The 14614-nt window shown below is 48.7% G+C and overlaps 1 protein-coding gene across 1 annotated transcript in view; it reads right to left on the reverse strand.

Moving 5' to 3' along the window:
- Positions 1–6609: 6609 nt before the first annotated feature.
- Positions 6610–14614, reverse strand: part of ZNF8 (zinc finger protein 8) — a 14388-nt gene continuing 6383 nt past the window's right edge. The window contains exons 2-4 of the mRNA XM_011969097.1: positions 13570–13696; positions 13202–13297; positions 6610–8382 (exon numbers count right to left, since the gene is read on the reverse strand). Of these exons, the coding sequence (XP_011824487.1) occupies positions 6944–8382; positions 13202–13297; positions 13570–13696 (1662 nt within the window). The 3' untranslated portion in view covers positions 6610–6943. The remainder of the gene's footprint in view (positions 8383–13201; positions 13298–13569; positions 13697–14614) is intronic.

The raw sequence follows: 14614 nt of genomic DNA on the forward strand, positions 1-14614 counted from the left end.
GTGATCCACCTGCCTCAGCCTCCCAAAGTGCTGGGATTACAGGCATGAGCCACCCCGCCCAGCCTGTTTCTTCTTTAAATAAATGGAAACATACTCTACAGTTTGACATCTTGCTTTTATCTACTTAACTATCTTGGAGCTCTTTCTCACATTAGCATAGTTTGAGGATCCCTAATTCAAAAATCTGAAATCTGAAACACTTCTGGTCCCAAGCAGTTTGGATAAGGGATACTCAACTTGTATATAAAGAGTTTTCATTTTTAAGGCTATGATCTCCATTCCACCGTAAATGACTTAGCCAGTTCCCCATGGTGGACACGGAGGGTTGGTTCCAAATTCTGACTTTTAAAATTAATAGCATAATGAAAACCATGTACAAACAGTCTGCACACATACAAATGCATGTGTAGGATTCATTACCAGCAGGTTTGCTTAGACAAAGGGTTTATGTATTTGTAATTTACATAGTGGCTGATAAACTGCCCTCCACAGAAGTTGTATCAATTCACATTCCCCCTGGAAATGTATAAGAACCCCTCCAATGCCCCCTCTGAGAAAACTCAAGGCTGGTAAAATACTGGGTGGAGAGCACATTGTTACAATCCTCCTGAAAGTTAATTTAAAAAGCTACATGAAATTCATAGAGAAAATAATCAAAATATAGTAAGCATATGTTACAAGAGAACTAGAAGGGATTCCAAATTTCTAAACACAAGATAACTATATACATATATATTCCTCTGTGTGTATGTAAAATTTAGTGTACACTATATGTATGTGTAGACACACATGTATATTTTAAGAAAAATTGCAATGGAAATTAGTAAAATCCTAATAGTAAGGACCATCTATGGATGGCTAAAGTATAAGGAATTTTACACAAGTTTTCATATATATATATTTTTACTTTTATGCATTTTCCAAGTTTTGCTACAAAGAACTCACATTACTTTTACAAACAGAAAAAAACATGTCTTTTCCCTAGTTAACAGTAATTTCCACAGAGGAGTTTCTTCTCTGTTTCAAAATATCTACAAGGAAATCAGTAGGAATATCATGTTTAGAAAATGTGAACTGAAATGAGAAACAGAAAATATGCGAAGATCTGAAACACTTCTGGTCCCAAGCATTTCGATAAGGAATATTCAAGCTGTATATAAAGAGTCTTCATTTTTAAGAATATGATCACTATTCCACCATAAATGACTTAGCCAGTTCCCCATGGTGGACAAGGAGGTTGTTTCTAAATTTTTACTTTTAAAATCAATAGCATAATGAAAACCATGTAGCCTGCACACATATAAATATATATGTAGGATTCATTCCCAGCAGGTTTGGTGAGAAAAAGGGTTTATGTATTTGTAATTTAGAGACTGATAAACTGCCCTCCACAGAAGATGTATAAGAACTCTCCCACACCCGCTTTGAGTACTCAAGGCTCGCTGAGTTCCGGTTGATTGCTTAATCCCAGCTTACCACTCAGTGAGGCTGCTATAACCTCAGCCAACCCCATGCCCTCTCAGAGAAGTATCAACTGTGACCCCTTCAGGACTGGCCGTTTTGGGGGTCAAGGTGGAGGGAATGAGGCAATCACAGGCCTGACTCCCACAGCTGTCTAGAACCATGCTGTCACTGTTGGTCCCACTGCTTCAGAGGGGAGGGGCTTTCCTGTCTGGATTCCCAAGCCTGTGCCCCAAACTGCTGGTGGAGCAGAAAGGAGGAATGATCACGAATAGGGTTTTGGTACCAGACTGTTTGGTTCACGTTCTGGCTGGGCTGCTTGGTAGCACGTTGCTTCTCCTCTTAGGGCCGTCCTGCACTGTTGGTGGCGGTGGGGATGAAATGAAGTAAGCAAATCTGAAATGTTCACATGGCAAAATCAACAGGACCTCTAACTCCACGGAGTGGGGAAGGGAGAGGTCAAGAAGACTGATGACTGATTTTCTGGCTTCCATGAAGGGTTGGCGAGTGGAAACAGCCTCCAGGAAAGGGATCAGGGAAGCAGAGACTAGTCTGGGCGGAAAATGAGTTTTGTTTGGGGTAGGCTGGGTTTGGGGAGCTTTCGGCACACCTCGGGGAGCTGCCCAGCAGCACACAGCAGTTGTCTGGGTCTGAAGCCCAAATCTCAGAAGCACCAGACTGATTTGGGAGCGAGCAGCATAAAGCTAGGGATGTGGATGACACCTGCGGAGGGCGTTGAGCACAAGGTGGACTCTGGGACAAGACCCCAGGGACCCCAACATTTAGGAGGGCTAACAGGAGGTTGAGAAGTCCCTGAAGAGTTGGAAGGAACCCCACAATGCAAGGAGATGGAGCTTTGCAAAGAGGTTAGCAGGCTTCACAGTCCTGGGGATGAAGAGAGACGACACCAGAGGTGGTGCCCTGGACAGTGGTTGCAGTGGGTTCTGTGAAGCAGTAGGGGCGGACAGTGGGTCTGAGGTGTGAGCTGCCACCAAGGGAATGGGAAGCACAAGCAATTCTCCCAAGAGCTTGAAGGAGAAAAGCAGCAGATACGGCTGCCTCCATCATCCACTTCCCAAGACTTCTCTCCTACCTGTCTCCACCACAGAGGTTAGAAAGGTAAATACGAGGTTTCTAAGCCCCGTTGTTATTAGGGGTGGCCCCCTGACCCATCCGTGGCCAGTGAGACTTAGGGGGCCATGTGCTGCAGGCTTCTGGGAATGTTTTTCCTTTAAACATCATCAGAGATAAGTGTTGGCCTGCCCATTCCCTTCTTTCAGTCTTCACTGTGGATGCAAGGGCTGGAGCCATAGTAGTCTCCCCGTGATCACGATGGAAAGGTTGAGAGAACTGCAGAAAACATTGGCTATTACACAGCTGAGCCATTGAAAAGACAGCCTTTGAACAAAGCCTAATCTGTTTAAGCCATGGTCAGCTGGGTGCTGACATCAAATTCTAACTCCACGACTTCCTAGCTTGGGCTGGTTACTTTTATTCTAGTTACTACTAACTTTTGTCCTGTGCCTAATTTTGACTATCTGTAAAATGGTACTAACTCACAGAACAATTATTATGGCAGCGTCTGAGGATGCAGCATTTAGCTATGCGAATGGAAGGTTATCTAAGGAGATAGAAGTGGCGCAGGTCAAGGTAGGAGGCCAGAGTTGCTGTGAAAAGTGAGCGCTGACACGGGCAAGGTTTTGAGGACAACCCCAAAAAGGTAAGTGCAGAGAAACGAACCTGGGCCATCCACAGTGTCCTGTTGAACCTCTAGAGATGAACCACAAAGCTGGCTCTGGCATCCTGGAAGCCAGCTCTGCTTTAATTGAAGCTGAGTTGTCACACTCCCAGCATCCAAAAAGCAAGAATGGACACGGGAAGTCCTGATGCTAATGAGTTCCAGTGCTCAAACATTCCAACACGGTTATTCAAATTGCTGTTTGGCAGGGTGCAGTGGCTCACATCTGTAATCATAGCACTCTGGATGGCCAAGGTGGGAGGATCGCTTGAGCCCAGGAGTTTGAAACTGGCCTAGGCAACGTAGGAAAACCCCATCTCTACAAATAAGAAATTTGCTGTGTGTGGTGGTGCATGCCTGTAGTACCAGCTACAGGGGCAGCTGAGGCAGGAGAATCGCTTGAACCTGGGAGGTTGCAGTGAACCGCATGACACAGCAAGTCTCTATTTAAAAAAAAAAAGATAAATTCCAACCAAATGCACTGTGTGGATCTTGTTTAGATTATGATTACCATGAAACAAATAGAAAACAAAACAAAATTTATGAGGCAACCCAGAACATTTGAACACTAGATATTTGATATCTGTTTAATGTGATAATGACAATATAGTTCTAGTTGAGATTTAACAAAATTAATTTTTCCTGTTTCATCACAGAAAGTCAGTGAAAGTAGGCCAGGCGTGGTGGCTCACGCCTGTAATCCCAGCATTTTGGGAGACTGAGGCGGGCAGATCACTTGAGGTCACAAGTTTGAGACCAGCATGGCCAACATGGTAAAACTCCATCTCTACTAAAAATACAACAATTAGCCAGGCGTGGTAGTGTGCACCTATAATCCCAGCTACTCAGAGGGCTGAATTAAAAGAACTGCTTGAACCCGGGAGGTGGAGGTTGCAGTGAGCCAAGATTGTGCCACTGCACTCTAGACTGGGCGACAAAGCAACACTCCATCTCAAAAAGAAAAAGAGGGCCAAGTGCGGTGGTTCACACCTGTAATCCCAGCACTTTGGGAGGCCAAAGTGGGCAGATCATGAGGTCAGGAGATCAAGACCATCCTGGCTAACACGGTGAAAACCCGCCTCTACTAAAAATACAAAAAATTAGCCAGGTGTGGTAGTGGGCGCCTGTAGTCCAACTACTCAGGAGGCTGAGGCAAGAGAATGCCGTCCCGCGAGAGGCTGCAGTGAGCCAAGATCGCGCCACTGCACTCCAGCCTGGGCAACAGAGTGAGACTCCATCTCAAAAAAAAAAAAAAAAAGAAATTAAGTGAAATTCTTTTTTTTTTTACTGCAATGCCCAGTGGAGAAGAATATGAACACCCTCAGGGCTACTGCTCTGCTTTGAACTCAGGCTCGGCAGTTTTACCCGCCATGGCTTTCACACTATCAGGGCACAGCAAAAATGCAAAATGACAGCTTAGTATGATTGGTAATGGTTTTGTCCCAGTGGAGGAACATGGTTATATATATATCCAGGGCAGAAGAGTGTGGGGGAGGTAGGTGGGTGTACCAGCAAAAACATACTACTCATGTTTGAAAATGTCCACAATAAATCCTTAAAGGTTATTCAGAAAAATAAGTGGCTGGGCACAGTGGCTCATGCCTATAATCCCAACACTTTGGGACGCTAAGGTTCGAGACCAACCTCGGCAACACAGTGAGACCCTGTCTCTGCAAAAAATAAAAAAAAAATTAGGAAAGGTGGCGCATGCCTGTGGTCCCAGCTACTTGGGAGGCTGGGGTGGGAGGATCACTTGAGCCCAGGAGGTCAAGGTTGCAAGTGACCAGTGATTATACCACTGACTCCAGCCTGGGCAAAACAGTGAGACCCTGTCTCAAAAAAAAAAATACTAATAATAACAATAATGGATTATCTTCCTTATTTCACATCAGTTATGAATGCTGCAAAACAGTAAAGGATGTACTAAAAATACATCATGTATAAACTAGCTAATGACACCATTTGTTAAAATCAAGCTTATATGATTTCTAGTCCAGCCCTGATCAATCAATTTGAAGTTTTTTTTTTTTTTTTGAGACAGAGTCTTGCTCTCTCACCCAGGCTGGAGTGCAGTGGTACGATCTCGGCTCACTGAAACCTCTGCCTCCCAGGTTCAAGCGAGTCTTGTGCCTCAGCCTCCCCCAGGTAGCTAGAATTACAGGCACGCGCCACCACACTTGGCTAACCTTTGTATTTTTAGTAGAGATAGGGTTTCACCACGGGTCCAAGCTAGTCTCAAACTCCTGACCTCAAGTGATCCGCCCTCCTCAGCCTCCCAGAGTGCTGGGATTACAAGCGTGAGCCACCACACCCAGCTTGAAGTTTTAAAAATGTCAGCTGCATTTCTGGGCTGGGTTTATACCCAGGTGGCTTCTCTACCTTGGCACTACTGACATTTGGAGCTAGAGAATCCTTTGTTGAGGAGCCGTCCCGGGCACAATAGGATGTTGAGCAGCATCCCTGGCTTCTACCCACTACATGACAGTGGCACCCTTCCTCCAGGCACAGCAACCAAAAATGTCTCTAGATGTCACCAAATGTGCCCTGGAGGCAAGAGCACCACCAGTTAAGAACCTCTGGCTCAGCTGGGCGTGGTAGCTCATGCCTGTAATCCCAGCACTTTGGGAGGCCGAGGTGGGCGGATCATGAGGTCAGGAGTTTGAGACCAGCCTGGCCAACATGGTGAAACCCCATCTCTACTAAAAATACAAAAATTAGCTGGCTGTGGTGGCGGGTGCCTGTAATCCCAGCTACTCAGGGGACTAAGGCGGGAGAATTGCTTTAACCTGGGAGGCGGAGGTTGTGGTGAGTCAAGACTGCGCCATTGCACTCCAGCCTGGGTGACAGAGCAAGACTCCATCTCAAAGAAAAAAACAAAAAAAAAGAACCTCTGGCTCATAGCAACACCAGATGTTTTTCAAGAGGAGCTGTGTCACTCCCCTGCAGGGAATGCTGTGAAATTTCATGGGGGCTAGTCATGTAAGTGGGTTGGGGGTGTGGCTGAAATGTGGGCAGGAGCCACGCATGCTGTAAAGATGGTGAGGAACAGAACCGCCCCCAGTGGACCACATCAACAGATGTGGAATAAGCAGTTTTCAGGGTATGAACTGAGAACCTAACTTGACTTCACACATAAGCACAAGCTAATTGCTGCATGCCTGGAATTTACCCAGCATTTCCCAGAAATGCAATAATAGCACACTGTGTTGTTAAAAACGTTTCCAGGAGTTGGTTACTACTTTGGAAGGTCACGTTCCACCTGGGAAGGCCCCTCACAATATTGCCATGGTCAACATCATACCCTCTACCAGTCCACAAGCAACAGGCTATTGTCCTAGGTCTCCTGGCAAAATTGGGCCCACAGTGACAAGGAGAAATAGTGCACCAAGTCAGTACACGTTACTCTACAATTTACTCTACCATAAATTACTTTCATTTTAATGATCCTTTACAAAATGGGGTTGCATACTGATTTCTTGACATTACACAGGTGGGCAGGTTATATTACCTGTGAACTCACTGTGCTGTAATGGAAGGAATGTCACAAAAGATGTCGCTAAAGAGGGCACTGAGTTTGACAGATTTGGACCAACCAACCTTGGGTGCTTGGGAAGCGTCGTTTCCTCAGAAAGTCAGAAGTCACCAATGACATTTCTACCCCCAGCCCCTCTTTTCATGAGTACACTATGTGGACTTACCACATTTTTGTACCTGTGGTTAAAAGTCATCAGCAAAGTTTCTCTCCTACGTGGATTCTCTGATGTCAAATAACATGGAAGCGCCCACAGCAGGCTCTTCCACTCCAATAACGTGCACGGGGTTTTTCTCTTGCATGATTTTTTGGATGTCGAACAAAGCCAGGGCTCTACTTTCCGGCTGCCCTGCCTTTGCTCCGCCTGCAGAGCTCCTTCTGGAGTTCGAGTGTTCATGCTGAACTAGGCGTGAGTTCCTGCTCGAGGACTGTTCACGCCGCCGGTTTCGCCCATGAGGCTGCTCCTCTCTGGTGTGAGTTATCTGGTGCCGGATGAGGTGAGAGCTCTGAATGAAACACTTCCCACACTGATTACATTTGAAGGGCCTGTCGCTCCGGTGAGTCCTCTCATCTTGACTCAAAGGCGGGTCACAGCCCAGGGCTTCTGTCCATTCATGCTTTGTGAGAGCTGGCGTCTGCTCAAAGATCAGCCTCTGGCGGCACTCAAAAGGCTTCTCCCCTGCGTGCTTCCGCTGGTGCTGGGCCAGGGATGAGCTGTGCCTGAAGCCCTTCCCGCAGTGGTTACACTCGTAGGGCCTCTCCTCGGTGTGAGTTCTCAGGTGCAGGAAAAGGCAAGTGGTCCGAGAGAAGGATTTCCCGCACACGCTGCAGGTGTACGGCTTCTCCCCGGTGTGTGTTCTCTTGTGCCGACCCAGGGAGGAGTTCTGGTTGAAGGCCCGCCCACAGTCCTGACACTCATAGGGCTTCTCCCCAGTGTGAATCCTCCGGTGGACGGTAAGGTGTGTACTATGGCAGAAAGACTTCCCACATTCGGCGCACTTGTAGGGCTTGTCTCCCGTGTGGATACGCTCGTGCTGAACGAGGGAGGAGTTCTGGCTGAAGGCTTTCCCGCACTCCTTGCACATGTAAGGTCTTTCTCCCGTATGAATCCTCTTGTGCACAGTGAGGTGTGCGTTATGGTTAAACGACTTCCCACAGTCGGTACATTTGTAGGGTTTGTCCTGCGCCTGGTTTTTGGTGAGCTCCGTAACTGGAATGGCCTGACTGGAAGCTCTGTGACAGTCAGTGTTTTCGCCGGGCTGTTTTCCTGGGGAGCCCGTCTGCTGACTGACTAAGCTGGGGTTACGTTCTGAGTCTGTAACTTGTGAGCCGTTAGTATAGAAATACTCTCCTCTAGACATCTCCGGGAAGGGATGTGGGCTTGAACTCAGGGCGCAGTTTTCCCCGAGTCTCAGAGTTTTGTAGCCTTGATCTTGAACTGGTGCTTCCTTGAGGCCAAATTCCAACTGCTTCAAGTTACTCTGCTCCTTGAGTGCCAGACCCTGGCTCTGACACTCCCCGTCTTTCCCTAACGTGGTGGGATAAGGAGCACCTGTCGGGAATCCTTCCCTTCCCGTGACACGGGATGGCTCCTCTTCAGGAAGGCCCTCTTCCTTGCGTGATGCTTGGCTTTCAGATGGAGGCTCCCAGCCTGAAAGAAAACCCAGAGATCTCTGAGCTGTTGGGAGAAAACAAAGGAAGGGGGACAGGCCTCCAACACCGTAGGCCTGATATTGAACTGGGGTCCTAACCAGCTGCCCTGGCAAGTCCCCGATTCTCTTCTTATTTTAACATCAAACACGGCTTTGCTCATTCAACAAACATTTATTGGGCACCTGCTGTGGGTCATGCACTGGCAATGAAGTGAAGGTATGAGTTCCCTGTTCGCTGCTGTAACTTAAAACACACTTATTATCTCATAGTTCTGGGATGCAGAGGTCCTACAATCAAGGTATTGGCAGGGCTGGTTTCTCCACGGGAGGTTCTGGGGAAAATCCTTGCATCTTCCCATTCCTAGAGGCCGTCTGCATTCCCGGCCCTTTCCGTCACCTCTGGAGCCGAGTACAGCATCTTCAGATCTCTCTCACTCACCTCTGCTTCTGTTGTCACATCTCCTTTTCTGATTCTGACCCTCTTGCTCACCCAGTATCCGAGATAACCAGTTCTGGGGATTAGGACAGGGACTCTGTTATAAGCCAGGCTCCCCTGCTTTCCCCAAGCCCTCTCAAGCCCTCTCATCTGCTCTCGTCCTGACCAAAATACACGTCATGTATTCATTCATTCCGGGTCCACCTCACCACACTAGAATGTTCACAGCCAGTGCCTAGAAATGACAAGTAGTAGAAGCTCAAAAATATCTGTCTCAGTGAATGCTGAAGGAACGTTTCAAGGGAATGAATGAACGAGAGCTTGACAACAGGAGAGACTGGAGCAGCTGAAGCTGGCCAGGTGCCAGGCTTCCTGCTCAGTCACCTCTGGCCCCCAAATATGACTCTCTGGCTAGGTCCGGTGGTTCATGCCTGTAATCCTAGCACTTTGGGAGGCCGAGGCGGGAGGATCACTTGAGGTCAGGAGTTCAAAACCAGCCTGGCCAACCCTGTCTCTACTAAAAATACAAAAATTATTTGGGCGTGGTGGTGCACACCTGTAGTCCCAGCCACTCAGGAACCTAAGGCACGAGAATCGCTTGAACCCAGGAGGCGAAGTTTGCAGTGAGCCAAGACTACACCACTGCACTCCTGTCTGGGCGACCAAGCGAGACTCTGTCTCAAAAAAATAAAAAAAAAATTGACTCTACATAGCACCCAGAGGTTTCTTCTAAAATATAAGTCACTTCACACAAAAACTTATACACTATGTTCACAGCAGCACTGTTAATTAACAGGCAAAAATGGAAACAACCCAAATCCCAAATGCCCCTCAACAAATGGATAAGCAAAACATGGTCTATCCACACAATGGGACATTATTCAGCCACAAAAAAGAACAAAGTAGTGACATATGCTACAACGTGGATAAACTGGAAAACATTATGCTGAGTGAAAAAAGCCAGATACAAAGGTCACGAATTAGAAGATTCCATTCATATGGAATGTCTAGAACAGGAAAATCCGCAGAGACAGAAGGTAGGTTACTGGTTGGCAGGGGATGGGAAAGACAGAGAGTGACTTCTAATGGGTGACTTTTGGGTGACTGCTATGGACTGAATGTCAATAGCAAAATTCCTGTGTTGAAACCCTAATCCCCAATGTGAGGGTATCTGGAGATGAGGCCTTTGGGGGGTGATTAGGTCATGAGGGTGGGGCCTTTAAGAATGAGATTAGTGACCTTATAAGAAGAAATACCACAGGGCTTGCTTCCTCTCTCTGCCATATGAGGGCACAGAGAGAAGGCGGCCTTCTGCAATCGAGGAAGGGGCCCTTACTAGGGCCTGAATCAGCTGGCACTGTGCTCTTAGAATTCCAGCCTACGGAACTGTGAGAAATAAATGTCTGCTGTATAAGACACCCAGGCGGTGGTATTTTGTCATGGTACCCCAAGCTGACTAAGATGGTGATGAAATGTTCTGGAATTAGATAGTATAGATGCACACAATCTGAGAATATACTCAAAACCACTGAATGGTACACTTTAATAGGTGAACTTACGGTATGTGAATTGTATCTCGATAAAGCGATTATGCAAAACCAAACAGACCCACCCTCTTCCCCACTGCAAGCCAGTCCTGGTCACTCCTCTATTCACTCTGCAGTCACTTCTGAGGGTGGATATGACCCTGTGCCCTTCTCCACCATGCCCTGGCTGGCCTTACCTCCCGACTCTTGCCCCAAGCCCACTCTGCTCCACATGGTTCCTCACATCCCTCCAATGCATCCCCCATACTCCCTCCTGGGTCCCTTGGCACCTGCTGCTCCCTCTGCCAAGAACCCTCATCCCCAGACATCTGCCCACCTTGCTCCCTGTGCCCCAGCTTGAGTCACTTTCTCAGAGCGGCCTCCCTGCCAGTCCTGGGGCATGAGTGCCCCACCTCGCCCTCCCCAGGTGCCTTTTCCTTTACAGCCTCATCACGGCCTGGCACTGGCATCCATCTCTCAGACTTCCATCTCCCAGATGCTGAGTGAGGGCTCAGCCTTTCCTGTCATTGTTTGCTGCATCCACAGCACAAACAGCAGCACATGGCAGGTCCTCAGGAACATCCACGCAACAGGCTCGTGAGCCAGGATAATGGCTGAGAGACAACATGGACGAAACACGGAGACTGAACACAACACTGTGACCCTGGCCAAGACTAACGCTGCCTGCTGGGAGAGTGCGGAAGAGCATCCGGAGGAGGGGGACTTGAGAACACTAGTGGGGTGAACTGGCCTGGCCAGGAACAGCAAAGAGCGCTGAGATTGAGACAGGCTCCAACTCCAGCCTGACTCCCGGCTGCCCAGAACGACTCACTGAGCCTGGCACTTGGGAAGCCATGGAGTCTCTGGAGAGAGGGTGAGCAGTTGATGAAGAGAGGAAATGGGAGAAGAGCTGGGACTGCAGTCAGCCAGGAGGTGACCTGCAGCAGGGGAAGCTGAGCAACCACAAGAGGGAACCAGTAAGGAATGATGCCAGATGAGTGACAGGGGCCAAGGAGGGGCTTGAGATCGCTCAGCCATCCCTGAGCCCACAAACCCCTGTGAGTGCACTGGGAGTGGGAGCTGCCTGGACAGGGATTCTTTACCATTATTTTATTTTTGAGGCAAGGTCTTGCTCTGTTGCCCAGACTGAAGTGCAGCGGCATGATCTCAGCTCACTGCAACCTCTACCTCCTGGGCTCAACCTCCTGAACAGCTGAGACCACAGGCATGCAACACCACACCCAGCTAATTTTTTCGCATTTTTTGTAGAGATGTGGTTTTGCCAGGTTGCCCAGGCTGGTCTTGAACTCTTGGACTCAAGCGAACCACCCGCCTTGGCCTCCCAAAATTCTGGCACTACAGGCGTAAGCCACCATGCCCGGCCTCTTTTCCTTTATTTTTTTAATGCTCTGTTGCTCAGCCTGGAGTGCAGTGGTGCCATCGTAGCTCACTGTAGCCTTGAACTCCTGGGCTTAAGTGATCCTCCCCACTCAGCCTCATAAGTAGGTACGTCTACAGGCACACACCACCATGCCAGATAATTTTAAAATTTTTTTGTAGAGACGGGGTCTTCTTCTATTGACTAGGCTTCTCTTCCTTAAAAATAATTTAAAAATTTACTCTCTCTTTAATCATGTGGTATGCTGAATAATGGCCCCTCAAAGATGTCCCCATCCCAATCCCTGGAACCTTATGTGGCAAAAGGAATATTGTAGCTGTGATTAAGAATCTTGAAATGGGCCAGGCGCGGTGGCTCATGCCTGTAGTCCCAGCACTTTGGGAGGCCAAAGTAGGTGGATTGCTTGAGCCCAGGAGTTCGAGCCCAGCCTGGGCAACATGGTAAAACCCCATCTCTACTTAAAATACAAAAATTACCAGGACATGGTGGTGCACACCTGTAATCCCAGCTACTCGGGAGGGTGAGGTGGGAAGATCACTTGAACTACGGAGGTCAAGGCTGCAGTGAACCATGATTACGCCACTGCACTCCAGCCTAGGTGACAGAGGGAGACCCTGTCTTAAAAACAAAACAAAACACAAAACACAAAGAATCTGGACATGCAAGAATGAAATGGAGAAGACGAAGAGCAGGTTCACACATTAGAAACGATCCCACAGAAAGGACAAGCTGAGAAGGATGGTGAGAGAGGGAATGACCTGGAACCTAGAAAGGAAGATGAAGCTGAGAGGCAGGAAGGGGTGGGATTCTCAGCACTGGAGCAGAAGTGATGACCTCTGAGCTTAGAAGATGGGGAGCTCAGGTGAGAAGGCTATGGAGCACTGTGCAGAAAAGATTTAACAGGGCAGGCCTGAGACCAGCATTCTAGGAGAAGCCTGTTCACAAGGTTAGCCCTTGGCTGCAACTGAGAATTTGGATTTGGGGATGGTTCCCACCACCCGAACTGATGAGAGTGCACACACTATGTGGTTTATTCTAAACACTGGCTTTCTCCTGGTAGCCTGGAACCTTGGTCTGTGCTAGGCAGAGAGTGTCTATGTGACAGCCTCAGTCAAAACTCCTAGCACTGAGTCTCTGACAAGATTCCCTGGTAGAGTTCATGTCTCATGACGTGTCACACCTGAGTGCTGGGGAGCCTGGCACATCCTGAGTGACTCCACAGTGAGGGGACCCTGGAGGCTCATGCCTGGCTTCCTCTGACTTATCCCCATGCGCCTTTCCCCTTTGTTGGTCTCACTATACTGAGAGCTGTCAGCGTGACTTGATGCTGAGTCCTGTGTACTCCTAGTGAATGGGGTGGTCTTCAGGACCACCAACCACCACTCTTCCCATGAAGTGCGTCTCCAGTGACCTGCCGGGCTGCTCCCATTAGCTGCTCCCACAGAGGGGGGTCTCACCTGGATGGCAGCCCTGGATGGTTCCTCGCTCAGCCACCCATAGCTCAGTCCCTTGCTCCAGCTGGGAGATGACTTCAGGCTTCGGAAGCTCAGGACCTGGAAATGGGGAAAAACACAGGAGGCGAGGGGCTGCTCGGGACAGAAACAAGCCCGGGCTCCAGACCAGACTCCCGACTGAGAGGACATGTGGGCGCCTCACAACACGGCGAAGTCGGTGAAGCTCTGCATTGCGATGGAAAAGGGCAGACCTCCCTCTTCATGCACTCCCCACAGGGAGTGAGGACCCAAGGTCAGGTCCTCACACCAGAGGCCCCAGCACTTAGAACCCGGGGAGAATCAGCTGTCGCACCTCGCGAAGCCGGTCTTACCTATGGAGAGCAGGTGCCCAAAGGTCTCCAGCATCACGTCACGGTAGAGGATCCTCTGGGTAGGGTCCAGCTGCCCCCATTCCTCCTGGGTAAAGTCCACAGCCACATCCCGGAAGGTCACTGGTTCCTGAAACATCACACACATTCTCAATCAGCTGGACTATCTCCATCAGTGCTTTCTGGCAGAGGAAGAATGGAAAAGGAGAAAACAGGCAGGCCCGTGTCACGAGAGACTGCATGTTATGAATGATGGGAGTCAGGTCTCACTGGGCACCTATTAGGCCACTACACATAGGTGTGGGTTGTACAGTGAGGACATGCGAGAGGACTCACCAAATCAACGCCAAGCAGAGCTGACCTACATCGTCAAGACAGATGAGGGTACCAGCAGAACATGGCCTAAACCACCAATTTGCAGGTTTTAAGTAAAAGAGATACTGTTTTAGGATAGTGTGTTACACAGCAGCTAACTAATACACTCACTAACACTTAGATACAAAGTGAAATTGGCTGGGCGTGGTGGCACATGCGTAACCCCGGCTACTTGGGAGGGTGAGGCAGGAGAATCACTTCAGTCCAGGAGGCAGAGCTTGCAGTGAGCCAAGATTGCACCACGGCACTCTAGCTGAGGCGACAGAGCGAGACTCCACCTCAAAAAAAAAAACATCCAAAGGGAGGTTCACCATCCTTCCTGAAAAGAGAAGGACATGAGGCTGGGGTCAGAAATTCACCTGCTTTCAGGGCAAAGCAGGCTCACATGACAGAAGTGGGCCAGTTTCAGAACCCACACTCACCTGTGAGTGGTGGGACTGGAGGTGAGAGGGAGCATGGACCTTGTCTGAAGGAGCAGCCGGGACTCAGAACTGACTGATTATGGGAAAATACAGGCCCCTTTGTCAGAACTGCTCATCTCTAAAGAGAAGCTGAAAATTAGGTCAGATTTTTATGTGAAAAATTATTTTTCTTTTTGAGGTAGAGTCTCGCTCTGTCACGCAGGCTGGAGTGCAGTGGTGCCACACCTCCGCTTACTGCAACCTCTGCCTCC

The sequence above is a fragment of the Mandrillus leucophaeus genome, unplaced genomic scaffold, assembly GCF_000951045.1.
Source record: "Mandrillus leucophaeus isolate KB7577 unplaced genomic scaffold, Mleu.le_1.0 Scaffold870, whole genome shotgun sequence".
NCBI lineage: Eukaryota > Metazoa > Chordata > Mammalia > Primates > Cercopithecidae > Mandrillus > Mandrillus leucophaeus.